Raw genomic sequence first — 27,380 nt, forward strand, 5'->3', positions numbered from 1 at the left:
CATATATATGTAGATATATATATAAGCTGAATATATAAAAATCAGAAAAAAAAAACGGGGGGTGCCAGATTCTGCCTAATGCCTCCCATCAAACTGCCTCCACTGCATTTCGCCATAAAATTTCCCACCAGACAATGACCATTACATGGAAGCACTTTAATATTCCTTTAGAATCCCTTTAGAACATTACTGCTATGTTTCCAACTTGTTGCTAGAACTCTAACTCCTTATCTTCCAAATGCCACAGACACACAGCCTAGTCCTTATCTTCTAAGTTCCCCAAATAAGCAAAGGACAGTGTCATTCCCAATCCCAGGTCTAGGTTAAGTTGAACACTGTGTTATTTTACTAGTATATTTACATTTTTCCCTGTAACTCAAAACCAACCCAGACTTCTTTATATTAAACCCAAGTTAACACGCTGGAAATGCGTCTGCTACTCTCCTACCTGAAGGTGAAGAGTGAACTGTCCTTATAATGTCCGGTCATTTCCTTCACTGACCACGCCCTACTAGTCACCCTTCAGAGAAAGGGGACATCATCCCCTCACTCCATTGGTACAGGGGAAATGACTCAAGTCCCCAAGATGATTCACACTATCACAGAGTTTCTTAAGTTACTAAGCTTTTTCTCTTTCTTTCTTTCTTTCTTATACTAAAAGGTTGTAGCCAACAATGAAAACTCTAAAGGCTTACTGTAAATGTGAACTTGCAAAAATTCTTATTAAACTAAAATCGGACAGTTGTGAGGAAAACTTTTGTCTTAGCTGCCACTAACACCTTAGGTAAAGCTCCAACTAGTTGCAACAAAGAAATTGTTTTGCTGTGAATGTGATAAACCCGTATTTTTGCGCTTGGAATCTTCAAACTGACCACTGCCATATATCTTCCTCAGGCCACTGAGCTGTGGCAACAGCTGGAGGGAGGCAGGTCTCTTTGAGGGTCCTGGTTGGAATAATGTCGGCATAATGTCCTACGTTCCTCACCGCCTCGTCCCACTGTGTGGTGACTTCCCGAGGGATCAAAGGAGACCCTTGTGGGCTTCTCTCAGAATCAGGGCTCTAACACAAGCAACATATTCCACACATTCCCGGATGGGTAGAAAGCAGACTTTGAGCAGGGGAGAAATGCTTAAAGAGGGAGGTCTTAGTGGCCCTCGCTGGTGACAAAGTGGGAGCTGAGGATGCCCCAATTCTCGGGCACAAGGTGGAAAAGGATTCCCTGGTGCCTTCGAACACCTCAGGAGCGGCGAGGACGTGCGCGGCAAGGCCCCCTGCCGTGGCGGTTGCTCCCGGGCGCCCTTGTGCCCCCACCCCCACCCCCACCCGGGGCGGCCCAGACTCACCGTGAGGCTCGGGCCGGGGCCCCGCGGCCGGTGGCGGCGGCTCCTGCTGCTGCAGCGGGGAGGTGGAGGCAGAGGCCGAGGTGATAAGGAGCCTCTGGAAGCGGTTGGGTGGGCGGCAGGGCACCTCCAGGCCGGCCGCCAGCTTGGCCTTGTTGGCGCTGGTGAGCCTCTTGAGGTGCACCAGCAGCTGCGGCTGGTCGCGGCGGAAGTGCGGGCTGTGGAAATGGTGGAGCGGCCCGTCGCCAGCCGGCCCGCCGCCCCCAGGCCCAGGCCCCGCCGTGCCCGGGCCACCCAGCACCACCTTGCGGAAGCCGTAGAGGTTGAGCTGCCGGATGAAGCTGGTGAAGTTGGTGGTTTTGAAGAGCTCAGGTTCAGTCCCGGCAGCCCCGGCACTGCCACCGGCCCCGGCCCCTGGCCCGGGAGGGCTGAGGAGTTCGGCCTCGAAGAGCGGCTGGTCGATGAGCAGCCCCTCGCCGCGGCCGTCCCAGCGGATCGAGCGGTACCGGGGGCTGTTCACCAACCGCCACAGCTTGGCTGGGAAGTTGTTGGGGTTGATGGGGGTGGAGAGCAGCGCCTCCTCCATTGCCCCCGCCCGGGCCTGGGCCTGGGCCTCACCCCGCCGAGCCTGGCTCTCCCACCCCGTTCTCGATCCCCCCGGCCTTCGCTTCGCCCTGCCCCCTCCTGCCAGACCCCCGGTTGCCGCGACCCGGGACCGTTGGCGCACGAGTCCCTACTGCGCCTTCCAGGGCGGCCAATGGGGCCTCGAGTTCCCGCCGCGCGAGGCCAGCGGGGCGCGAGCCTGCCCGCCCCCTGGGGGACCGCGTGGGACCAGGCCACGCGCCTGCCTGCCTCCTGCCTCGGGGGTCCCCATGGCCGGGCAGCGCTGGCCACCAGCGAGTTCTAAACCATGCAAAGAAAGCAGTCCAGTTATCCACCGTGGAATACGAAGCAGGGGCTTTGGAATGCATAAAGTATGTGCTGGTTGGGACACTGCCCGTCATTCTGGGGAACAAGGGGCCTTAACCCCGTCTTCCTCACCTGCATCGCGTTCCCCCGGCTTTCCCAACTAAACGGTGGTGGTAGAACTGCAGTGTTCCGGGGTCAACAAATTGGTCTCTTAGACAGGCTTTATGTCCTCTTTTTTTCCAATATCTCCTTTGTTCTTGAGGACTGTTTAAACTGAGGTGTCTGTTAGAATGGAATCAAGGTAGTCTGTGGGCTTGCTCCACCCACTAGAACAAACTGGCCTGGCCTAGGGGGAGAACACTACAGAATCCATAGGTATAAATTCCTATCCAATGAATACATAAGAATCTAACAGGGGCCCAGCATGGTAGTCTAGCAGCTGAAGGCCTCACCTCGGACATAGCAGAATCCCATATGGGCGCCAGTTCTAGTCCCAACAGCCCCGCTTCCCATCCAGCTTCTTCCTTGCAGCCTGGGAAAGCAGTCGAGGACAGTTCAAAGCCTTGGGACCCTGCACCCATATGGGAGACCCGGAAGAGGTTGTGGGTTCCTGGCTTCGGACTGACTCAGCTCCCGTCTCTCCTCTGTATAAAGTAAATCTTTGAAAAAAAAAAAAAAAGAATCTAACAGAAGCTATGCTGAAAAAAAAGTTGGGAAAACTGGATAACAGGGCCTGATGTACTAGCGTTTTCTCATGGTCACAAGAACAGTAAGGATCAAGTTTTCCTGGAAATTAAAATGAGTAAGACAACCCAACAAAGCAGCACTAATATAGAGATTTTATTTAAACTGTATTGAGTTTTTACAGCACATTGCATGTTTGTCACAACGCAACTGCACAGTTTGGATTTTTGGCCACATCAAGTCACTTACACCCACAATAGCTCTGAAAGGAGTATTTGATGAACGACTCAGAGCCAAAAGCCTGGAGTCTCGCTCCAAGGCCATGCAGTTCATTCACTGATGCAACAGACCCTCAAAACAGCCACCCAAAGTAGACAGATACAGCTTCCCCACTCGTTACCACACCTACTCCCCTGAAAACAGGCAGAGTGAGGTGCAATGAAAGTCAAGTTAATTAAAAAGCCATTCACAACTGGCAGTACATTTTAATGATTGGAAAAAATTTCTGTTTCAGAGACAAGGAATAGATTACTTTTACAATGATCTCAAGAATTTCCCAGACATAAAATCTCCATTTAAATGAAGGAAAAAAAAAAAACAAACACGTTCTCCCGGGTGACCTAAATACGCCACAACTTTTTCGGTTACATCCATGGCAAGTATGAAAACAGCACAGATGCTTCTCTGTAGGGCTGAGGAAAAGATCAGGACAAGTAATGATTCTTGCTCTAAATGCAGATCCTAGTTATTTTAGAACTAAAAAAAATTTTTTTCCAGAATGCAACATGAAAATAGCGGTGAGAAAGCTTACTACCATAGTTTCAAAACAGGGTTAAGTTTAAATATAATTTATCTTTTATACACGAATGAATTAAGGAAAATGTATAAAGGATGTGCTAGTGGTTTCATTAGAGGCCAAGAAGACTGTATCTGTCCCAACCACGGTGCATGGCTATATCACTGTGTCTTTTGGTTAAGAGCCACTGGTACATAGTAAGATGAAAAAGAAAAAAATATATAATATGTATCAAAACAAAAAAAAAGTTTGGTCCAAATGGACACATTTTCTCTTCCAATTTTGGTATCGAGGCTTCATTCTCTTCTATTTGGGTTCCATTGTTAAGTGCACAGAAATAGCAGCATTTGGACTGAAACCCTCACATGCCAAAGAGCATATTCTAGGAGGTAAAAACCAAACACTAAATTCTACCCTCAAGGTGTCAAGTGTTCAGGATAAGAAGCAGTGTGACCCAGAGGCGGCAGCAGCCAAGGGAAAGACAACATGGGGGATTTGGGCCATGAGACAGGAACAACAAAAACCTTAGTTTTAGTTTCATGCCAGGAGAGGATCATGGTGTAGTTCCTGTGTTAGCACCAGGACAACCAGGAAAAGTCAGGCGTGGTGGGAAGGGCACAATCAGCAGATATTTCACACAAGGATAACTTTTGTTTTTCCCTTCTCATTCTTCAGCTGCGCCTGGGCAACAGAGATGGCTGCCTTCACAGCTCACAGTAATCGTCCTTTGCCGAGGCTGAACACCAGCAGAGTTTTCTCCTTAGATCTCACTCCCCAACACTGTCCCCCTCCACCACAGTCATGGATGCCAGCTGATGGACCAAGTGAAAAATACATCAAATCCTCCACTTGCTGAACCAGTCTTGAAACCAAACTCCATGGAAAGACAGTACAAATGCAGCTAGACGTTGTGCCTCTAAAGACCGAGCCTTCATGCACAGACATGGAGGGATGGGACAGAGTTCATCTCAGAGGATAGCAGTTCCTGTCTGGGACACTAGGATCTGCCTTTCTCAAGGTAAAGGAGCAGTGGGTCTGGTTATCACTTGGAGTTTGGTTATACATTTGCCTTTCTATTGCTGTTTGGGGCACTTTGCACCAGGCAGTATCTATGAGATCATCATCTTATGACTCTTGGGACAGAGAAGCTGAAGTCCCCAACTCAACGTTAAGCTTCCAGACTGCTGGTCTGGGTCAGGACCATTACCCCAAAGTGAGGGTCTCAGCAGTACAGGGCCTCCTATCAAACTGGAATTCTTCTGTCCCGGCTCATGGTACCAAGGAAGATAGCTCAAGACACTATCTCTGAGCTCTGATTTCAAGAGCCACATCAGGGGACCCCTTCCAAACTATGCCTGAGGCAATCCTCCCTTCAAACCTGCTAAAATTGAACAGGTCTTCTTCTCTGGCATTCAACTGGAAGCTGTAGCAATGGGTTTCTTCAGATGTTGGCTCATGAGTTCCCTGGCACGAGATGCTTGAATGTGCTCGTGACATGAGTTACAGACGAGAACTGGGTCATAGAGTTGTTGATCAGGAATGGGCAGCTTCAGGTGGCAACATTCACCACAAAATACATTCCCACAATTTCTGCCAAAGCATAGAGGGGAGGGTTCATTAGAAATGCTAATCTAATTAGCATTCACTGAATAAATGAAGAGTTGGGAGCAAACAAAAATAGTTCATATGAAGAGGTCTCTATTTTCAGATCAACACACTTCATTTAGGTCAATGACTTATATTAAACCATACAAAATATCTCACCTGCAATGGTGTCTTCGTTTGGCCAACCAGAACTCACAGTCACAATTATAGCAATGGGATGCCATGTGGTCCGGAACCCAGCGAGTCACCTAATGGAAGGCATAAGGGAAAATGCCAGGTCTTTGTCAACAAAGGGAAAAATCAACACCACAACTAGTAACACACCTTCGGGGGAAATGACAAGACTGCTTTGGCAAACTGGCCATTGCGTGCCTATAAGAACGACACTCATCTGAGAGACAGCTCAGTCTACAGCCTGTATTTCATCTCTGGAGCTCACCTCAGTTCCCATCACACATCGACCTGTGCATACCTCGGTCTCCTTCTTATCAACAGGCTCCCAGCTTGCTTCAGAAAGGCAGTCTTCACTGTGATCAGAACCAAAATCTTCTGCATCGCTGCTGTCTGACTCCTTCAGACATGTCTGGAGAAAAGCCAAAGATGTGGCTGTGAACTTCACTGCTGCTGACACTGCCTCCTGTGTGTCCTACACTGTTCCAAGGGCAGTACAAGCATGAACACATTTAACTTCTCCCATTTTCCAAATGAAGAAATTAAGCCACAGAAAAAGTTAAGGGCTGGTGAGTGCTAAAACTCGACTATAAAGCAAATACCTGGCTTCAACTCCACGCTGTTAATCAGTATGTTACAATGCAGGGTAGACAGTCTCTCTCTTTCTAAAGTCTCTAAACCAGAGGCTGGCAAACTATTACCCCTAGGCCAAATCTAGCCCATGACCTCTTCCTGTAATTCAAGTTTTGCTGGAACACAGTTGCACCCATTCATCTGTATATCGTTTATGGCTGCTTTTTGTGCTACAACAGCAGCACCAAGTAGCCATGACATATACTGTATGGCCCAGAAACCTAAAATATTTATGATTTGCTCCTTTGCAGTGCATCACCCCAAACATAAGAAGTTGCTAGCACTTTTCATTCCATCAGCACGGAAGTGGAGAAGGTGCAAGCAAGAATATCTTAACAGAAGGCTACCTGGAATTCTTGCTACATAAACAGCTAGACACTATGGGGAGCAGAGGACTCTGAGAAGCTGTCCCAGGACTACAGTGCCAGAACTCAAGGCTGCCCGACACAGCAAAGTCTAGATGACCCTTGTCACTTCTCATTTAGTTTATCACAAAATATCATAAGCAGCCTCCCAATCTGGTTCTCAACTGCCTCATCCAGTTTTCTTAAAATATAAATCTGGAGCCGATTTGCGGCAGAGAGGCGGAAAGCACTCCTTGTGACCCCATATCCCATAGCAGAGCACTGGTTTGCGTACTGATTTTGCTTCAAATCCAGCTCCCTGCTTACCTGGGAAGCAGCAGATAATAACCGCTCAACTATTTAAGCTCCTGCCACTCATGTGAGAAATCCAAATAGAGTTGCCAGGTCTTGGCTTCAGTCTAGCCTAGCCCCAGCCTTTGTGGCCATCTGGTAAGAAAACTAGAGAATGGAGGGTCGCTCTTGCTACGTCTCTGTCACTGCATTACAAATTAATCTTTTTAAAAAGTACAAATCTGATCATGTTAGTTACTGGTATAAAATGTTGTTGCTTTAAGTATAAAACCCAAACAAAAGGGACCGTTGAGCTGACACTTCCAAACCCCATCAACTTCTCTGATGTCACCTCTCCTCACACTACCTAACTCTCCCCACTAGTCCCAGCACAACTGTGTATACCCACAGACACACATATATCCCACAACATCGCAGTACCTATCACCTTCCTGCTTCCTTTCACTATCTCAACTCAAGCATCACCTCAGAAAACTCTTCCTTGACCTTTCACTCTACACCAGCCCTCAAATGTGTGATGCCTCCTTCAGTTAGAACCTTAAGAACTCCATTCCAATGGTTTACTTGTCTTTCACACTGTAGCCAAAGCCACCTAACTCAGTGGCATGCAGAAAAGTTCCTAATGAATGAATGCCGAATGGATGGAAGATGGGATAAAAGAATAGTGAAGGCAGGAATGGTAGCTGGTGACTACTTACAAAATCATCCTCATAATCCACAGGAGGCTCTGCTGGAGGGACACAGCAGTGACGGATATCTAGCCTCATCTGAAGCTCGCGCACCTGTCGTCGTAACTGTTCCACCTCTTGCTTGTACCCTGCTTCGATTTGCCGTAACCTGTGCTGGATTACATCAGTGGGAAATGGGAGTCCGTCATCATCCAAGTAGAGGGGAGGCACTGGAGAAGGGCAGCTCAATGGAACAGGCTTTGTGTTGGGGACTTGCTTTGGGTGACCAGACCACCACATTCGGTTGTGTCTTCCTCCAGGGCCAGTACAGTGTCCATTGGAATGACCAGAACACACTGGTGACTTCACACCTTCTCTCTGGGCCCACTGGCCACCGAAGCAGGGCCCCACTGCCCGCAGCTGCTTACTGCTTGACCTCTTGCTGCAACAGCCATAGGAAAGCAGCCGCCGAGGGGTGGACTCTCCACTTGGAAATGAAGTCACCATCCCTTGGAAACTGTCCCAGTTGGACCCCAGAAAAGAGAACTCGCTGATCTGGCTCTGAGATATTGGCTTTCGGGCCAATTCAAATGGCATTTTCCCAAAGCGAGGATTTTCCAATAACTGTACATTCCTATTACTTCCTCTTTTGCCAGTGTCTTCCTCTGCATGGAGCAGATCCGGCACAGAGATAGGCTGTTTCTGTTGGGAGATACTTGCACCAGAATCAGTGCTTAGGGCTACAGGAGTTTGGCAGGCAGCACTTGCTGGGTTGCAAAGGGTGCCTGGATCACATTTGGGGTTCATGCTTGGCCCAGAATCTGGTGGGATCTGTTTAGGGTCATCTGTGAGGGAGTCCCGTGAAGACTTAGGAGAATCACAAATTCCATCATACTTGTTAGAAATGACCTTTGAGAGTACACTGACAGTTTCTGCCTTCCGGCAAAGTTCAGGTGGCTCTCCAGGGTCATCTAAAGTCCTCCCCAGCCCAGCCCTGGCAGGAGGGTCCTTAGCAGTTGCCTTTGTCTCTTCCAGGGACTTGGTCTCAGGATCAGAGGTGTTGCTCTTCGTTTCCCAGGGCAGGTTGGTAGTAAGCAGTTTATAGTTTAGAGAACAACTTTTTTGACTCTTAAAGGGTTTACTGTTCAAGTAGTCTTTCTGGCTGCTGGCCAGAGGGGGATGAAGGCTCCCATCTCCTCCAGTCTGGCGAGGACCTCCAGCTGCAGACTCTACACAAGTTGTCTCTGTTCCTTCAGGACTGCCATGCCAGGGCTCAAGGCCTGCTCGGCCCTCCTGACAATGGTTATTCAGGTTAGGGTCACTGGATGTGCGGGTCAGGGGGCTGCTTGTATCACATGCAGAAAGAAGATCATCCATGGATCTGGTTTTAGGTAATCTGTAACGACAGACACAACACCTCTAGGTCAGGAAACAGGGCGATTTCTAACACCTAGAAACAGGTCATGAGAGCAAAATCCAGATATAATGGCAAAATCACACTTAAGATTACAAATATCAATGCTGACAGAAAATCTGCAAGAATACACCATAGTATGTCCTCAGCTTTTGCCAGTGTATAGTCTTTATGGCCTCCCCGGCAAGGTCAACTGCTCCTGTGGTTTCAACTGCCCCGTATGCTGATGTGTCTGTCATCAGCCTACACGTGAACCTCACAGGTAACATCCTATCTCTCACAGTGAGACAGATGAAGGCCTTTGGAGCTAGAATACACTGCCTACAGCACTGATGAGCTGAATGGCTGACTGCAAGGAAGTCATATAACCTCTCAGAAATTTGGTTTCTTCCTCTATGCAAACTAAGTCCTACCTTTCACAGGTGCTATGAGGATAAAAAAATGTAGGCAACCAATCACAAACCTATTAACCACAAATGTGTGATGACTACACTCAGGGCTGTGCCTTGCAGCTTTTCAGTCACTCAGCGGCAGTTTATTGTGCCTCTGCAACTCTTCAGAAGTCCTGACCCCAAAGAAACGCTCCCTGGTACAGGACAGATGAAGAGCTGCAGGGGTATTCTCCACACCCAGTGGGTAACAGATTATTTTTGAGAACAGCTGCCCTGATTAGCAACTCAGTTTATATTTTCTAATGCACAGACTATTTCAGAGAAAATCAACAGGAAATAGTTGAGACTTCACTGGCCTCCTATTTTCAGGTGACTTCCCATTCAACCCATATAGAAAACTCCCCTGTTGGGGTGGGCGGGAAACCGGGTGGGCTTCTCCCTCAATATCCCCCTTTACCTCAGATACATGATGGAAACAATATGGACATAATAGTATTACCCACTTCCCTATACCCCCTGAACCTTTTTTTTTTGACCGTAATTAACTATGTAAAGATTGTCAACAACAATACAATAAAAAAAAAAACCCAAACTCCCCCCAAAAAAACTCCCCTGAAAGTCAGTTACAATTATAGATCATTTGGGTTACTCTTTGAAACTTTATTCTAAGAAGTGTATGAAATATATTCTATTTTTGATTTCACCTTTGTGATCACTGTTGACTATAGTGGCAGCATATTAGCTGTGTGACCTTCACTTCTTCAAGCCTTAGTTAAAGAGCTCAAGAACCTACTTCCTAGAGCCATCAGGAAGAATAAAATATCATCTGCACCAACACTCACTGTCCAGTGTTTCCTAGCACACTGGTGTTGTTTCTTTTTCCTACAGCATCCCCTGTAGCACTCAATGTCTTGTTTGAACCCCGAGTGCCTAGCGCCGCCTTAAGCAAAGGTCAGAAAGAATGAGTGAGCTTAATCTCTTAATACCAAGTGTCACTACTAGGTGCCAAGTGAATAAAACAAATCTCTGGGCTGTGATATTTGGTGGGCACTGGGAGCTTCTGTGGATCTTCCAGGGCCCATCATGACCTAGAGAATGGAAACGGCCAGAAGTGAAACCCAGGAATCTTTTTTAAGGACCACCACAATTTGTTTTCTTTTTTTTTTTTCAACTTTACATTATGGAAACTTTCAAACACATAAAAATAGTAAAAAGAGTGTGATGCCTATGCACTCTTCATTCGGATTCAAACAGCAAAAACTACATATGACAAGGGTTGGATCAGCTCATCCTGTGAGTGGGACAGGGAAGGTTACACAGGGCAGGATTCAAGCTGGGTATAGAAGAATGTGCTAGAATTTAACGGAAGCAGAGGAAAGAGAGCAGGGTATTTTTGACCTAGGAAAAGGTACAACCAAAAGTGAGCCAGATGTTATAGAAACTGATTCCTTGAAAATTTGTTTCTCTAAATCCAACTCGCCATCTTGAGCTGAATATAACATACCTCCTCTCTGCTGGTCAGTTAATAATGCTTTGTTGTTGTTGTTGTTTGCTTTGTTTTTTTTTTTTAAAGACATAGTAGTTGATTTTTTTTTTTTTTTTAAACTGGAAAGGCAGGTTTTAGAGAGGCAGACAGACAGAGAGAAAAGATTTCCCATTTATTGGTTCACTCCACAAGTAGTCTCAAGAGTCAGAGTTGAGCTGATCTGAAGCCAGCAGTTTCTTTTGGGTCTCTCATATGGATGCAGGGTCCCAAGGCTTTAAGCCATTGTCCTCTGCTTTCCCAGCCCACAAGCAGGGAGTTGGTTGGGAAGTAGAGTAGCCAGGACATGAACCACTGCCCATATGGGATCCCAGCACCTGAAGGTAGTGGTTTAGCCATTTAAGCCAATGCACCAAGCCTAGTTAATAATTCAATCTTGTATCTCTTCCATTCTCACCCAAAATGCTTATCATAGCTTTTTAGTGTCTACTAGTGCTACCAATACTCTGCTAGTTTCTAAGTCTGAACACTAAGACTTTTAAAAGAAACCTAGTGCCCCTTTGCCCCACAACTTTTAATCAACAGGTGGCCTGTGGAAGCATTTTCTACATTGTGTCTGCATCTCCTCTCCCCTCCAGGCTCTATTCCAAAGAATATTGATTGGGCTCTGAACAGCCAACAACCATGTTCACATGACAGCTCTCCAAAAATCTCCCTGGGGAGTGAACCAATGAATGGAAGACCTTTCTGTCTCTCCTTCTCTCTGGAATTGCCTTGTCAATAAAAAAATAATAAATCTTTAAAATATACATATATATTTTTTCTTAAGATTTGAATCACACATAATCCTAGATTTAAATGCTGACTTAGTATTGTTCTTAGTATTATAGTTTGTTTGTTTGTGTAAGATTTATTTTGTTTATTATTGGAAAGTCAGATATACAGAAAGGAGAGACAGAGGAAGATCTTCCATCTGTGCTAGGGTCCATGCAATGGATGTGGGGGACCAGAAGGTGTGAAGAGTATTGTTCCATTGCAGGCAGGGCCACAAGGAATTTCCCGCTGCAGCAGGGCACAGTGGATGTCTGTATAAAGCACCTGAAGGCAGTTCCTCCTTCCTTTGCATGGACACTGGACCACCCTGCTGAAGAATTCTGTAATCTATTCAGGCATTGTTTGCTACTGAGTAATTGGTTTTTTACTATCAAACCTGAGTTTGGAGGTTAATATCGATAATAAAAGGGCCTTTCATTATTCATGCTGCACCCATTGACCTTATCCTAATCAAAGGATCTATGTTTAGGGTTTTATTCTTTCCTTGATCTTTAGGTTCTTTGTGATACATTTCTTCTCTCAACTGATTTAAAATTAAGTTGTAGAATAAGATTGCAGCAGGAATGTGTTGCTGATTGATATGATAGATTGATATTGAGAACTTCTAGTGCAACAAAGGGCAGAATTATTCTTGGATACACCCACTTGACCCTGACCTCAAAAGTCTGTGCCAGAGCTCCTGAAGGTTTCTGTATAAATAAAGCGGACAGCTTTCTTGCATTTGTCCATTATGATCCTGAAATTGTAGTGGTCCATTTCTTTGCTCTTTATGCCTACTCCCTGCACTCGGCTGGAGCTGGACTCCCGCACATCCGATGATTCACTCCCCAAGTGGCTGCAAAAGCTAGAGCTAAGCAAATCCGAAGCCAGAAGCCAGGAAGTTCATCCGGGTCTCCCATGCGGGTGCAGGATACCAAGGCTTTGGGTCATCCTCAATTGCTTTCCCAGGCCACAATCAGGGAGCTGGATGGGAAGTGGAACTGCCAGGATTAGAACCAGTGCCCATATGAGGTCCCAGTGCATTCAAGGCGAGGACTTTAGCTACTAGGATACTGTGGGGTCCTGTTCTCTAATTTTTTTTTTTTTTTTGTATCAAACACCTTAAAAGTGTCTTGGTAGGGCCTGCACTGTAGCACAGTAAGTAAAGCTGCCACTTGTATATAAGTATATACATGTAGGTATAAATAGGTAATAGTTTGGTTGCCCCACTTCTGATCCAGCTCCTGCTAAAGCACCTGGAAAAGAAGCAAAAGATGGCCCAAGTGTTTTGGCCCCTGCACCCACTTGGGAGACCAGATGAAGCTGCTGGCTTTAGCCCAGCCCATCTGTGAACATTACAGCCATCTGAGAATGAACAAGCAGATGGAAGATATCTCTCTCTCTCTCTCTCTTTCACTTTCTATTTTTTTTTTTTTTAAAGATTTTATTTTTATTGGAAAGCCGGATATACAGAGAGGAGGAGAGACAGAGAGGAAGATCTTCCATCCGATGATTCACTCCCCAAGTGAGCTGCAACTGGCCGGTGCGCGCCGATCCGAAGCCAGGAACAAGGAACCTCTTCCAGGTCTCCCACGCGGGTGCAGGGTCCCAAAGCCTTGGGCCGTCCTCTCCTGCTTTCCCAGACCACAAGCAGGGAGCTGGATGGGAAGTGGAGCTGCCAGGATTAGAACCGGTGCCCATATGGGATCCCGGGGCTTTCAAGGAGAGAACTTTAGCCGCTAGGCCGCGCCGCCGGGCCCTCTAACTTTCACTTTCAAGCAAAATAAAAACTTAATCTTTCAGTGAATAAAGAAACAACACCATTCTCGTAAACTTTCTTGAAACAGTTCTTTCTTCTCTGTTCTACTCTCCCCTGCTTCAGTCTGTAACACAAGGTGAACAATCTTATCTAAAGAGAGGACCTTGCAAACACAGAGTACACCACAGGCTGGCAAAGTCTTGAGTCTAGTTTTTCTTTCAACTGACTCAAGAAGCTGCTTCTAAGTACCTCGTAAAGAAAGCCAGCATTTAGCTGTTACAGCCTCCTAGAAAGCAAGAAAGCCTTACCTGTCCAGAGAGCGGCCAGAGAACTCTTGGCTTTGGGCCACTGGGGAAAGGTAAAGATCCATGTTTTCCTCCCCGAGTGTGCATGGAGATGATGCTGGAAGGTAAACAGCTGTCCAGAGGTGCAGGGCCCGGACGTGACAAACAGGATGCAAGACCTAGGGGAAGCAGCCGTGGCTGAGGGTTCTGCCACACATCCCTGGACCCTTTTCCTTCCCTCAGCCTTTGACTACCATCTCCCCACCAACCGAGCCTCTTCTCCCGCAGGTTTCTGGCAGTACATACAGCAAAAACGCACTCACCACGTCTGAGCCCGGCGTGTAGAGGAAGTTATGGAAGTTCTTGTTCCCGGCTCGCAGAAGAGCCCACACAGAGCAGGTGCGATTGTAGATGTTACGCTTTTCTCGCTCACAAGGGTTGTTGGCCAGGAAGGTGCCATACAGGCAAGAGTATGTGTGCTGCACCAGCTTTACCTAGAGGGCGAACATGGCTGGCACCTGAGGGTGTCTGGCTCCACCTGACAATCACCCTGGCCAGACTTTAGGACTTACCAGGAATGCTTCATTAAACTCAAACAGGCAGGGGAACTGCTTCAGCAACTGGTGAACAGAATCGAGCCACTGTAGGAACACAGGGCATTGTTCATTTTGGTCCTCTGCATTTTCCTGGTGGCCGCAGCGATCTCCAAACTTGTGCCCAAAATCCAGCCAGTCAGACTCCACCAACACCTGAAAGCCCTACAGAAAGGAAAGGATCCAACCTTAGGTCATCCAGAAAGATTGGTGTGCCAGACTTCAGGGGGCTGACAAAGCAGGGAGCCGGTTGCTTCAAAGAACAGGAGGACTGAACCTAAGGATAAGACCCACAGCCACCAACAGCCTCTACTGAGGGAGTTCCACAACATATCCAAAGGGCTCAGCAGCTCTCCCAAGCCCCATTCCCTCTGTTCTCCCGCAAGCAATTCTTCTCCATACCTCCAAAGTCCTATAATACGGGTCCAGGAGTATTTTGGCCAGCGCTACTATCTGGGGCGTGCGGTCCCAGCCATCTGAGCAGTGTACCAGCACGGGTCGACCTTCCCGGTCTACCGTATTCGCCACCAGCACAGCTGCCTTGAGCATCACCGACAAGTGCTGCAGCCATTTGGTACTCTCCAGTGCCGAAAGCCAACTACACAAAAGGAAAAATCACGTCTGTCATTGAGGGTGTTGAGGCACAAGTCTCTCCAGCACCCACAACCATACGCACCCAACAAAGTCTGCAGTGAGGACTGAAACCAGGAGGTTCACTATGGCCTTTCTGTCAAGAACTGTCTAAGCAAGGAGGCAGGGGAGATGGGCCCAAGCCAGATAAGTGCTTCTCAGGTTCAAAAGATGGCTGCGAAGCATCTTGGGCACATTCATCCACTTGCTCTCCCCAGTTCTCTGTGTTCTGAGTAGCACAACAGATCCAAATGAGAGGAATCCAATGTTCTATGACTGTGCCAGAATGTTGGCTGAGAAATGGAAGGAGTGTTCTTGGAACTGGCCCACTGTACCCAGTGCTGCCCAGGCTCTCGGGTCTCCTTGTGCCTCCACGGACCCACAGCTCCCTGTGCAATCTTCCAAGTACAGGAAGTACTACAGAAAGGATGAGACTGGAGGGACAATGGAACACCTACTTGCTGGGATCTGGCATCTGGCTGCACACAGCCCGGAGGTACTGGAAGCTGTTGCGGATAGCATGGATGTTGGCCATTCCCATGAACACAACCTCACAATTGGGGTAGTACTCTGTAGACAGGAGAAGAGGAATGAAGCATAAAAGCCTGTCCAGTGAACAGACATTCAGGACAACAGCTGTCCTAATAGACAGATCTTCCCTGACTGGGCAAAAACCTCTAGGACGAGAACTTAAATGCACTCAGAAATCATAATCTCTGGATATCCAAGTGCTTAACACAGGCAGTAAGAACAACATTCATGACTGATGATGATAATATTGCTGCTAAGAATGATAATATTGCTGCTAAAACAAATTCTCAATACAGTAATCCCATCCTTACTTACGGTTTTGCTTGTCACAGTTTCAATTACCCATGATCAACCCTAGCCCAAAAAAAACTAAATGGAGGGCCCGGTGGCGTGGCCTGGCAGCTAAAGTCCTCGCCTTGGACGCACTGGGATCCCATATGGGCGCCGGTTCTGATCCCGGAAGCTCCACTTCCCATCCAGCTCCCTGCTTGTGGCCTGGGAAAGCAGTCGAAGACGGCCTAATTCTTTGGGACCCTGCGCCAGGTTCCTGGCTTCGGATTGGCGCAGCACCAGCCGTTGCGCTCACTTGGGGAGTGAAACATTGGACGGAAGTTCTTCCTCTCTGTGTCTCTCCTCCTCTCTATATATCTGACTTTGTAATACAAATAAATAAATCTTAAAAAAAAAAAAAAAAACTAAATGGAAAATTCTAGACATGAGCCATGCATAAGTTAAAAAAAATGAGGGTACATTTGCTATAACAGCTGTTAATCTCTTGCTGTATCTGAATAACTTTATTACAGGTTGTAAGCACAGGTAAAAGAAACTAGTGCATATGTATGCTATAGTAAACCCTGCAGTGCTAGGCATCCACTGGGCATCTTGAATAAGCAGGCACTGTGAAAATAGTGGCTTGTCTATGCCAATGATTTTACCTATGCAACCTCTAATCAAGCTAACAATCATGCAAGGTATGCATCACCCCCTTTCCACAGATGGGAAGATAAAGCTGACAGCACAGTCATAGCTAATAGGTGTGGAATCCTAATTCCAAGGCAAGTCTGCCTGACTTTCTGTAACATACACTTCCCCCCCAGACCTGTCACCAAAGCCACCAGAGCTCAGGCCAGCCACAGACACTTGGGCTAAGAGCAATACCTTCACACTCACAACCTCCACCCTTGGCCCGGTTAGCCACTGCCGCTGTGTAGGATCGCGCATCCAGGATCAACAGCTTCTGAGGAGCCGCTGTGCTCTCCACCCCAGAGCACGCAGTCAGGGAGGAATCTACATGCACAGCAGGAAGAAGACCTGGGTCAGCCACCCAGCCTCATCCCAGTCCTGTGGCACTCACTGTCATTTGCAAGTGATCTCCTTGCAGGCAGTGAGAGACCACCACTACCCCACCACCCTGAGTCCCAAATCCACCAGCCTTCTTCTCAAGCTCTCTTGTAGACTCCCTGGGAGCCAATGAGACCAAGGATGGGGAAAGGCTGCTCCCTGGGAATGGGGTGGTAGTTGTGGGAAATCACCCAGACTTACCAAAGTCAGTGTCACACGCCTCACTGGCATCATTATTCCCAGTGCCAGGGGAGCCCCCAGGAGCCCTTGTCCCCGGGTCCAGGGCACAGGCTTTAGCAATGGATGTCACCAGGTATTCATCATCAGCATTACGCCAACCCCACCAGCTGATCTCAGGTTGGCTGCAGCGGGCAATGGCAGCCCCATTGCGCAGGTGTCTGACAAAACAGAAGAAACCACAATGTCCTTGGCATTCAAAGTCTCCAGAGGCCTGTCACGGAGCGCTCAGGAGGCCAGAGTAAGGTCTTCAGGCCCAGCAGTCCCAATCAAAGTCCTAACCTCTCTAAAGGGTTGAGTTTACAAAGCGCCACTGCGCCATCATGCACACTGTCAGATGGCCACTGTATTCCCAAGGTGATCTTGACTCATCAAATCTGCACAGCACCTGTTCGAGGTACAGACAGCCAGCAGGAGAAAAAGGCCTGAGCCAAGATCACCGACAACTCCAAATCTGACGATTATGACCGATTATGACCTTCCTCACCCTGCTTCAGCTACAATGTTCATAAGAAGAGGTCAGTAAACTTTTTTCAGTCAGGAATCAGACCATAAATTGTCAGCTCTGAAGTCACAACCGGTCTCTGTCATGTAATCTTTATGTTTGTCTATTGTTTTTAAAATGACCCTTTAAAAATGCAGAAGCTAGGACTGGCACTGTAACCACTGTAGCACAGGAGGCTACCTGCAATGCCAGCCTCGAAATTGGACTGCTGGCTTGAGTACCAGCTGCTCCTTTTCCACCCAGCTCCCCACTAATGTAGTGGGAAAGCAGTAGATGCTGGTCCAAATACTTGGGTCCCTATCACACATGTGAGAGTGCATACTGGAGTTCCCGGCTCCCAGTTGCAGCCTGGTTCAGACCTAGCTATTGTGGGCATTTGGGGTATGAACCAGCATGTGGAAGACTGATTCTCTCTCCAGTGACTGGAAGTTGTATCGCTTTCTCTTTCTTTGTCTCTCCCTCTATTATTTCTTTCAAAATAAATACATACATAAATCTTTTAAGAACACAAGAAGTATTTATAGCTTACATGCTATATATAAAACAGGCTGTAAAAAAAGGGGGAGTTTAGGTTGGATATAGTCTAGAAACCAGTTTACCAATTCCTTTATTAATGTTCTTAGAAGAAAAAACTGAGACAATGCTCGTTTTAAAATTTCAGGGGTGAAAAAATAAAATTTCAGGGGTAGTCTTTGTGGTGCAGCATGTTAAGCCGCAGTTTGGGATGCCCACATCTCCTATCAAAGTCCCCGGTTCAAGTCCTGGCTCCTTTGTGTCTCTGATCCAGCCTCCTGTTAATGTGCCCACAAAGGTAGCAAATGATAGTCCTGGGTCCTGCCACCCACATTGCAGCCTCAACCACAGCAGGCTCCTGGCTTTAGCTTGGTGTAGCCCTGGCTGCTGCTGGTACTTCATAGTCACTTTCCAATGGGATGTTAACTCATTTTTAACTTTCCTCATTTAATAAAAACAGCCTCCCTATTTCCAGCCCCCACACTCCCTCACCTATACACAACCACAGGGATCCGTTTCCAGGAGCGAAAGGAAGCCACATTCTCCAGCTCTTTATCAGTGATCCACACAGGAACCAGCAGCGTCTGGGGGTAACTAGGGCATAATCTGAGAAGAAACCAGATGGGGGTCACCAAACCCAGCGTCTGGCTTCATGGTAAAGGGGCTGGGATCCCTCCCCGCCTCAAGCCTGAGAGCTGTGCCCACAGAGCTTCAGTTCGGTTCTGCACTGCTATGCGGGGCCCCAGCCTCTGCTCTCTCACTTGTAGTTGCTGTTGATATGCGAGACCCTCCAGACGTTCTGCAGGTCAAAGCCCATCCTGTCCAGCTCCAACTCCTGCCGGCATCGGATGTGCATTCCTGCAACACAGTCCCCAGCCAGTGAGCTTGCCATGGCACCAGGGGGTGGAGGTGTAGGTGGCATAAGAAATAAGCAGTAAGAGCAGACTCAAGAAGCGAAACAGCCTGGCCTCACCTGGCTGACACAGGTGGGTATGTTGGTCCTCCTCCGTCAGCCCCAGGCACCAGGCGTGGTAGGCAAAGGCAAAGAGGTCCTCAGGCTTGGCGGGTCTTGCTGTGGCCCGGCTTAACCTTGAGAGCCACTCTTGGCACTGCTTGAAAGTGGAGAAGTGGCACCTGCCAGGCAAGAAACCACAGGTCTGCATGAGACAAGGGACGAGTATGCCACAGGGTCATAGCATCAACACCACAGCCATGGGGCAGCTGTGAGGCAGGAGGCAAGGCCATGGGGAGCGTGGGAGGACCAGGCACATGGGCCAACACCCAAGACTCCACACTTCTCTTGCTAAGCACCGCTGGGCTTGAGGCATGCTTCTCATGGCACCCAAGGGAGCCTCCTGCTTCCTATGCCAAATCTGAATACCGCCCTTGGCCCCAAGAGTCTCAACTCCTATCTCTGCCCTACCAGGCCAGTGCTGTCACCCGAGACATCCCAACACGAGCCTTCTGCTGCACCAGCAGTGGTCCCGCTCCTGTCGTTCCTTTTTCCTTGTTTCTTCTTCTCTGTGTGATTAATATCTCTCTGCTGCCAAGTCTCAGCTCCAGGCCCACCTCCTCCTTGGAGTCCCCCAGACCTACTCCATTCCTCAGATCCCTTCCTCTTTTGCTTCCTAACAAGCTTGGAAAGTTAAACAAGAGGTTTCTGTAGAGCAGAGTGCCACACAGTAGTAAGTCTTCCTTTAGTAACTGAACTTCAGCCTCCTCCATAGGAAGGGCTGTGTCAGGGTTCCTTCTGAACTCCCGCACCCTCTCACCAAGGATCCCCTTTTAATAATCCTTGCTGTCACCTCAGACTCCTTTTTCTCTTGGGTCCAGTCTGGCAGCAAGTCTTGCCATCTCTACCCCCCGAACCTGATTGTGTTTTCCCAATTGCTGCCTCCTTGGCAGCCCTTCACACCTCTCACTGGGCAGGGCAACATGCTTCTGCCTAGTCTCCCGGCTGCTGCCTGTGCTTTGGGCCCCATTCTCGCTCAACTGGTCTCAATACAGCAGCCAGAGTGATCTGATAAAACATTAATCAGATCATGTCACTCCTTTACTTGAAACCCCCAGTGATTTCTCAATTCCTTCACAGTAACAGTCGGTCACTCTGACAGCCTGACACCTCCTGTTGGCTCTCAGACCTTGGTCCCACTACCCTCTCTACCCTGAGCTCTTCCCTCCAGCTTCTTTCCACTCCCTCTACTGTGCAGGCACAGGTAGTACCACCCCAGGGCCTTTGTACTGGATAGTTGGCCTGACATGCTCTCCCATGCCCAAACACCAACATGGTTACTCTCTTCAGGTTTTAACGCAAACCCCACCTTTCAGTGCAGCCTCCTGATCCCCCTTTGTTTAAATCTGCAACCTTCCCCCCTAGTGCCCCATGTCCTTTTCCCCATCTTTATTTGCTCCCTTGATATTCACTGCCATTCCTAACTTATTGACTTAGTTGCTGCTGGTATTGCCTTGCAAGGTTATAACCTCCAAGGAGGTGCCTGTCTGTTCCCTGCTGCCTCCCTAGGACTCAACAACCACCTGGCTGAAAGCAAAGTGCTCAATAAATGCACGTGAAATGGCTGACTGAAAGATTCCCTGACAGTGCCACATGCATTGCCCTGGGTGCTGTCACTCCCTGTCCCCTGTGGGGGACACAGGAGCTAAGCCTTATCTCTATCCCTTTCATCTCCACACACTGTGGACCTGTGAGCTGATCTCCACACCCAAAACAGTTTTCCCCCTTTTCCTCCAAACTGACAGCCATTAGCTTTCATTTCTTCTGGCAAAGCAGTCCCATGAGGCATGAAGCTCTGAACAAAATGGGGATCAGGGGACAGGCAGGCAGTGCCATGATCCGCACCTCACCACTTTGGAGTCCTTGCAGGCAATGTGCAACTGGAACATATCACGGCTCTCCACACTGTCAATCATCCGGAGGGGGACCTTCAGAGAAAAGGCAAACTCAACTTTCAGCTCCTCCACTCTGGGCACTGCCCCTGTCCCCTTCCGTTGGCTGCTGAAGTCTCAGTGACAAAGTGGTAATGAATGTTCCTGGAGAATCTCTCCCAGTGCCTGATCCCTGGCCTTGTTCTGCGACACTGGGAACTCCTTAGCTTGCAAGGCAGGGGCTTTCATTCCTCATTATTTAGAAGAAAAACCAGGCTTCGGATTAGATGATATGACCAAGCACCCAGAGCTGGTCAGTGACAGTGCATGGCAAGAGCCCAGGGATGCTGGACACCAGAGCCAGCCTCTTCCAACAGCGCCACTGTGCCCCTTAGAAGGCACAGCAATCAAGCAAGGGAATGAAAGGCGGGATGGCAAGGAGGGAGCCACAGACCTGCAGCTGGGAGAAAGAGGCAAGAAAGCAAGAGACCGGGGGAAACAGAAGGAAATGTGTGCATGAGCGGGGGGCATGGGAACCATTCCATTTCACAGGGCTTCCAGCTTCTGTGTGGGAGGGAAAAACAGGAACTCACGTTGATGACAGAGTCCTTGAACTTGATATGCAGCCGGTAGTTGGAGATGGCAATGAGAGCATCAGCAGCACGGCCCAGGAACTCGACTCCCTCACCCTGCAGTACTGTGAAGGGTACCTGCCAGGAGGTAAAGGCGCCCTTATTCCTCTGGGTAAGCAGCCCCTGTTCCACCGGATTCCCTCAGGACCAGCAAGACGGAAGCAGGAAAGGCCCTGGCCCAGGGCCCTACACCGGAAAGCTGCCTTCCGGCCTTGGGGCCAAGCAAGGCCCCACCACACACAGGCAGGTCCCCTCCCTCCTCAACTGGGCCTGGAGGAGAATCTTTCTCAGATGAGGAGGGTGTTTCGAACTGGGAGGGCGCCCACCTACCAGGTTTCTCACATCCTCCTTACCTGCAGGTTCTCTTCCTCCTTCACTAGTTCCTTGGGGGGGAACAGATCCTTGGCTTGGATGTACTCCAGGCTGGGAGGCCCCTCCTCACCCTGCAGGGAGGCCACAGCCCCAGGTCACCATTTGCACCTCCCCTCCCCAAGCTTGGGTGGAGATGGGGAAGTGAAACACAGGGGCTACTCAAGCTGGGGAGGCTGAGAGGAAGAGTGAAGCCCAAGGGGGAACTGGAAATCAGGGCATTTTAAAAGGGACTCTCCTACAGAAGGTCAAAACGGGAGAGGGGCAGAGACCACAGAAAGAACGACTGGTGACCGGCGGGAGTGTGAAGGGATGCCAGCCTGAGGGACCAGCGCCGCGTATAGCCAGCTACAAGCAGAAGAGGGCCATGAGCACCCACGGCCACCAAAGCTACATTCTGGAGGGTGAGGAGACAAAGAGTAGCATGGGGGGAGGGGGACGAAATTCAGTCCCAAGCCTCTAGAGGGCCTTCACAGATGCTTTCAAAAGGATGTGTTTTGGAGTGGAGCGGCTCTTCCGGTTAGGATACTGACAAGTCCCTTGACCACCTGCTAAACAGTCTGCTCTGCTTGCTGATAAGAGGGAAATTCCTAAGGAATACCCATGGCAAGCAGAAGCAACTCCCTTCCCGGCCACCAGGGAGGGAAGGGCCAGGGATCTACGCACCTGGGAGGAAGCAGGAGACCCAAGGACAGCCAGGGCAGAGCCAGTGGAGGCCCAGCAGGCACCCGCGGGTGGGGGAAGAAGGCAGATGGGGGAAGCTGGGGAGGAGCAATGGCTAGAGGGGGAGGAGGAGGAAAGGCTCAGGAATGATGCAGAGCCCTGGAGCCCTGCAGAGGCGGGGAAGGTGGAGCAGAGACGCTGTCTGGCGGACACTCAAGGAGAAAAGACGGGCTCATCAGGTGAGGGACGCAGAGCCAGCAGCTCACACACAGCCCTTTAACACCCTCTACAACCTAGGACCCCCGCTCACATCCCCACGCCAAGATGCAGCGGGTGGGATCAAGATGGAGAGCCAGAGGTAAAGGAATTCACCCCCGCAGGGCGGGGCCTGGAGATCTGCAGTCCGCGGCAGTGGCCGCAGGGCCAAGGCCGGGCACTAGATTTTCATCTCCAGGCTTCGACAAGCCCCAGCACCCACACTATAGAGTCCAAGAAAGACACAGCTAAATTTCCTTCCCGCCCTCCACCTACACCGCCTTCCGGTTCCCAAACCTTTGGCTACCTGGACGTAGGGAAGGGGGGGATGGGTCGAAATTTGGTATCTCCAGGGTGGCTCCTGGGTGGGGCTGCTGGCCACAACAGGGAGTCCCGTCCCCCCAACCCCTGCCCCACCCCCCTGCAAACCGGGCTGGCACTTACAAAGCAGCTAAGCATGGAGCAGGAGACACGGGCGGTCAGGCTCATGGTCGCGGCCGATCTGGGCCAGCGCACATGTCCTGGGAGCCGCTGCGCTGCCCACTGGTCCCTGGCGCCCGCCGCATCCCGGCTGCGGGGCCTGCCAGGTGCAGCCGTGGCGGCCTGGAGGCGAGCGCGCTGGTGGCCCAGCCTCACCAAGACTCCCGCGCGCCTCTCCCCTCCTTTCCCCTCCTCTCCACAATGGAGCGGGTCCAGCTCCGCCCTCCGGCAGGAGCGTGAGGGAGGGCAGTGAAGCGCCGCCAGCGCAGGCAGAGCCCTGGGAGGCGCGGACCAGGCGGAGGCAGGGGTGGGGCGTGGGCCGGCTCCACGGGGCTCCGCCCACAGGCCCGGACTCCTCCTCCCTGCGGTCCCGGGTGGTGTAGGTGGGCAACCCACAGAACCTCCAGGGCCTTTTAGGGCTGTGGACTGCGGGGCTGCAACTGAACAGCATGACAGGGGGAAGCCATCCCACCAACACTTTCTCACTTCCCATGCTCTCAGGTGAGCCACTCTACACTCCTCTTGTCATACAACTGTGTCCAAGTCTCCCCTGTTTCTGAGTCCTGCCCTAAAACCCTCTCTGGATCCCAAGATGGAGTTCTCCCCAAATGACTATGCATGGCCAGGTCTAGTTTCCAGGCCTCCTCCATCCCCATAAAGCCAACATCCACTAGAGAACCTTGTATCTGTGTCCTCCTACCACCAACAGCACTAAACTCCTCTTGCCCCCTTGGAATGGATGCAGGTTGAGTGCCGGAGGAGTCATTTTACAAGCCCTCATCACAGGGAAATCCTCCGAGTTTTTCAATCCAGAGCCCCTTGCCAGCCCTCCTCTTTCGGCTCCGTCTCCCCTTATCTTTCACAGCCTCGATTTCTGGGAGAGAAAATTCTTCTTAGAGAAAATTTTAGTCTGAGAAAGAGGGCCTGTGGAAGCTGCATGTGCATGTGCACACACATACAACCTGTAAAACTTGAAGCCTAAGGGCAGGGGATGAAGGAAGCTGGAGAGACGACCAAGGAATAAGGGCTCAGAAAGTCAGAAGGAGCTGTCTGGAACCCTAAACTTCTGAAACTGGGGCTTCTGCTTGATTTGGGGAGGGGCACGTGGAACAGAGAAAACCTGACATTTTATCAAGCTTATTGCCTATGAGCCAAACACTTCAATCCTTCAAGCCCCTAAGATGCAAGCCTTACCCTATCTTAACAGGAGAGACTTCCAGCTTACAATGTGAGTGGCACTGCTAGATTTGCAATTAGACAAGGCCGACTCTGAAACCCTTCCTTGTTCTGGTGTACCACCAAAGAGCAGGAAAGGAGTTCTCCATCAGTGGGGGGGCCAGGCCAGCAGACTAAGAAAGCAGACGTGTGTGCACACACTACAGGGGAGGGTGACCCTGGCCAACCTGTTTCTAAGCATGATGACAGCTCAAAGATGTAGCCAGGTGAAGGGGCCAGCCTGGGTACGACCTGCAACCCTATTCTTTTCTCCTCTGACCACTTCCTCCTCCCAGGAACAAGGAGTTAAGAAATCCCTGAACTAGAGATGAGAAGGGCATCGAGAAAGTTTACTGGATCATGCCAAACCACCACAGTAGTATTGTGGGAACCGTGAGGACGTTAACCTACTAGGCATTCATTCAGCTGCTGCCGGCACTGATGCTACAGACAGCAAGCCGCAGCTGGAGAGGCAACCTGGCTTTTGTGCAGTCGCTCCTGAACCAGCACCCACAGGGCATCAAGGGGCCTAGCAGAAGTCCACGGATCTTCAGGTAAAGAAGCTGGCTTCTCAGATCACAACATACTGCCACACTGTGGCACAGCACATTAAGCTACCACTTTCAAGGCCAACATACCCCACTGGTATGCCAACTACTCTGCTTCTAACCCAGTTAATGTCCCTGGGAAAGCAGTGTAAAGAGTACTTGGACCCCTACCACCCATGTGGGAAACCTGGTGCCGTTTCTGGTTCTTAGTTTGGCCCTGCTGCAGCCATTTGGGATGAAACAAGCAGAAACACGAGCTCAATCTCTCTTGCCTTTTAAACAAATAAATAAATCTTGATTTTAAAACCAAACAAACAAAAAAAAGCACAGATTTTACCAGAGACCCATGGAAAGCAAAGGGTCGGGGGGTGGGGGGGGAGCTGTTACAAAGGGCTAAGAGTCCAGGCAAGCAGTGAGGGGAAGATGTGGCATAGCACCTGCCAAGGTTTGTGGTCCTGGTGCTATAGGAACCTGTTTAGGGGCTGAACTGAATAATTCAGGGTCCAGGCAGGGTCAGGAAGCTTCACCACAACAGACACAAGGAGCAGGGACGACATGATGGTCGGGGAAAAGCAAGAGTACTCACCATTCTACCGTGGCGAGGGTCCTGACTGCCGGTTCTCACTAGGAGATGGAGGGGCAGGTGATTAAAAGGCATCCCAACACCAGCACCCCATCCACACACGCCACACCTGCGCCCCTCAACGCCTCTACAGCTCTCATCCCCCTCCCTCACGGGAGCATCCAGCTGCCCCGCAGGTCCGGAGGGCCCTGGCAATGGCGCAGGGAGACGGTCTCCCCTGCAATCCTGCAGGGTGTAAGTCAGTCAGAGAGTTGTGCAGCAGAAACACGTTTCGGTCAAGATTGTGCGCTGGGACTCAAGCCCCCAGAGGAGAAGCAGAACACTCCAGAACCTGTTTTCTGTGGGGAAACGGCAAGTCCTGAATGAAAAGTGAGGCTGCCAAGCTAGGATCTGGCGAAGGCAGGGATCCACTGGACTGCCCTGCACGTGTCGGAGTCTGGGCGCAGCATCTACTTAGACCTGTTTACTGGGGGCAGAGTCCGGAGCAGAGGACAAGAGGGAGGGGACCCCAACCTATGATAAGAGAGCAGTAGGGCCGGACGGGACCTGCGGAGCGCACCTGACAAAAAGTGGGGTGGAGTTTATGGAGAGGAGGCCCCACGTCGGTGACAGAAGCTGGCCAGCCCAAGAGGCGTCAGCATGGGGCGTTTGCCAAATAGGCCCCAGGAACAAACCATTTCCAAACCGGCCTCAGGCCCCCACTGGGGAGTCAGACCCATGTTACACTGACACTTTTGGCGTCCTGTCTGCTACGGTCACCCAGGGACAAGCGCTTTAGAGCCCCCTCCCCGCTCCGCTGCGGGAGGCTGCGGAAATAAAAAGCCTCCATCTGTGGTCCTGCCCACCTCCTCGGTCACAGTTCCCTTTTTCCCAGCCCACCCTCCCACACGGGGGAGCCCGCAAGCTGCAAGCCGGGGGTGCTGCCTCACCGCCCACTGGCGCGCAGCCGCGGGGCCAGAGAGGGATGCGCTCCAGGCCTGGGTGGCCAAGGGCTGCCAGCCCCTGCTTTGCTGGGCCCAGGGGGATGGGCCGGGCAGGCCCGGTGGCCCAGGTGCCCAGGTTACAGGGGCGGAGCCTAAGGCCTCGGAGGCGGGGCCCCGAATGACAGAAGGCGGGACTCGAGAGAGCCGGTGGGGGCAGAGGCGGGGCCGAGAGAGGCCGGGGCGCTGCGGTGCCCAGGTTGGCAGAGCACGGGGTACGGTGACTCACCCAGGCGGCGTCCGCCCGACCCTCCGAGGCCGCGCTCACACCACTTCCGTCTCCTGCAGCTGCCGAGACCGCGCAGCTCGGAGCCCCCTCCCCACGGCGCCCCTCGCTCTAGCCAATCGTCTTTCCGGCTTGTACCGGTCCTGGCCAATAGCCACGCCAAGTCCCGCCCCGCCCCCACCACCTCGCAAGGCTGCCCTTACAATCCACGTCGCTCATTGGCCGAGTGGGGCAGACGCCCTCCCAGCTTTCAGCCTATCGGGTGCAGAAAGACAAGACGAAACCCGAAGGGCGCCGGAGAGGGGACGCGACCAATGAGAAATCACAGCGCGTCCCTGCGGCAGCCAATGGGAGAGCAGCAGATAGGGAGGGGCTGCAGGCTGCGGCTCCGGAAGTGGGGGCGGTCTGTCGCCTACTGTCGGTGTAATCGGAGGCGGGGCGTCGTGGGGACGCGGGCCATGCCGTCGTTTCCGGAGACAGCCCCACCCCAGGGCACCCCTTAGGTCTCCCCAGGGGAGCGGCCCCTCAGCCTTGGTTTTGTCTGCCGCGTTGCTCCTCCTGTCTCTCGGAATGAGCTGGGTTTTCTCG

At 50.6% G+C, this 27,380-nt stretch overlaps 2 protein-coding genes across 6 annotated transcripts in view; both read right to left on the reverse strand.

The window, feature by feature from the left end:
• HSF5 (heat shock transcription factor 5) overlaps nt 1-2,046 on the reverse strand; it is a 50,950-nt gene extending 48,904 nt beyond the window's left edge. Inside the window, exon 1 of the mRNA XM_004590984.3 lies at nt 1,345-2,046. Within this exon, the coding sequence (XP_004591041.2) occupies nt 1,345-1,927 (583 nt within the window). The 5' untranslated portion in view covers nt 1,928-2,046. The remainder of the gene's footprint in view (nt 1-1,344) is intronic.
• A 2,363-nt stretch (nt 2,047-4,409) lies between these two features.
• On the reverse strand, nt 4,410-27,026 carry MTMR4 (myotubularin related protein 4). Of its 5 annotated transcripts, none has more exons than XM_058675277.1 (19): nt 26,996-27,026; nt 25,590-25,627; nt 21,827-21,916; nt 21,435-21,551; nt 20,816-20,898; nt 18,932-19,092; nt 18,720-18,816; nt 18,451-18,564; nt 16,905-17,101; nt 16,521-16,649; nt 15,290-15,401; nt 14,604-14,799; nt 14,181-14,366; nt 13,932-14,102; nt 13,633-13,787; nt 7,494-8,859; nt 5,808-5,918; nt 5,495-5,583; nt 4,410-5,320 (listed from the first exon to the last, which is right to left on the reverse strand). In XM_058675277.1, the coding sequence occupies exons 1-19, from the start codon at nt 27,009-27,011 to the stop codon at nt 5,143-5,145; spliced, it is 3,606 nt and encodes a 1,201-aa protein (XP_058531260.1). In that variant the 5' UTR covers nt 27,012-27,026; the 3' UTR covers nt 4,410-5,142. The 5 variants fall into 5 exon arrangements, with proteins under 5 accessions (XP_058531260.1, XP_058531261.1, XP_058531262.1 ...); XM_058675278.1 differs by lacking the exon at nt 26,996-27,026 and adding an exon at nt 26,796-26,950; XM_058675279.1 differs by lacking the exon at nt 26,996-27,026 and adding an exon at nt 26,516-26,786.
• Nucleotides 27,027-27,380: the final 354 nt, after the last annotated feature.

This window comes from Ochotona princeps, chromosome 17 (genome assembly GCF_030435755.1).
Source record: "Ochotona princeps isolate mOchPri1 chromosome 17, mOchPri1.hap1, whole genome shotgun sequence".
Classification (NCBI taxonomy): domain Eukaryota; kingdom Metazoa; phylum Chordata; class Mammalia; order Lagomorpha; family Ochotonidae; genus Ochotona; species Ochotona princeps.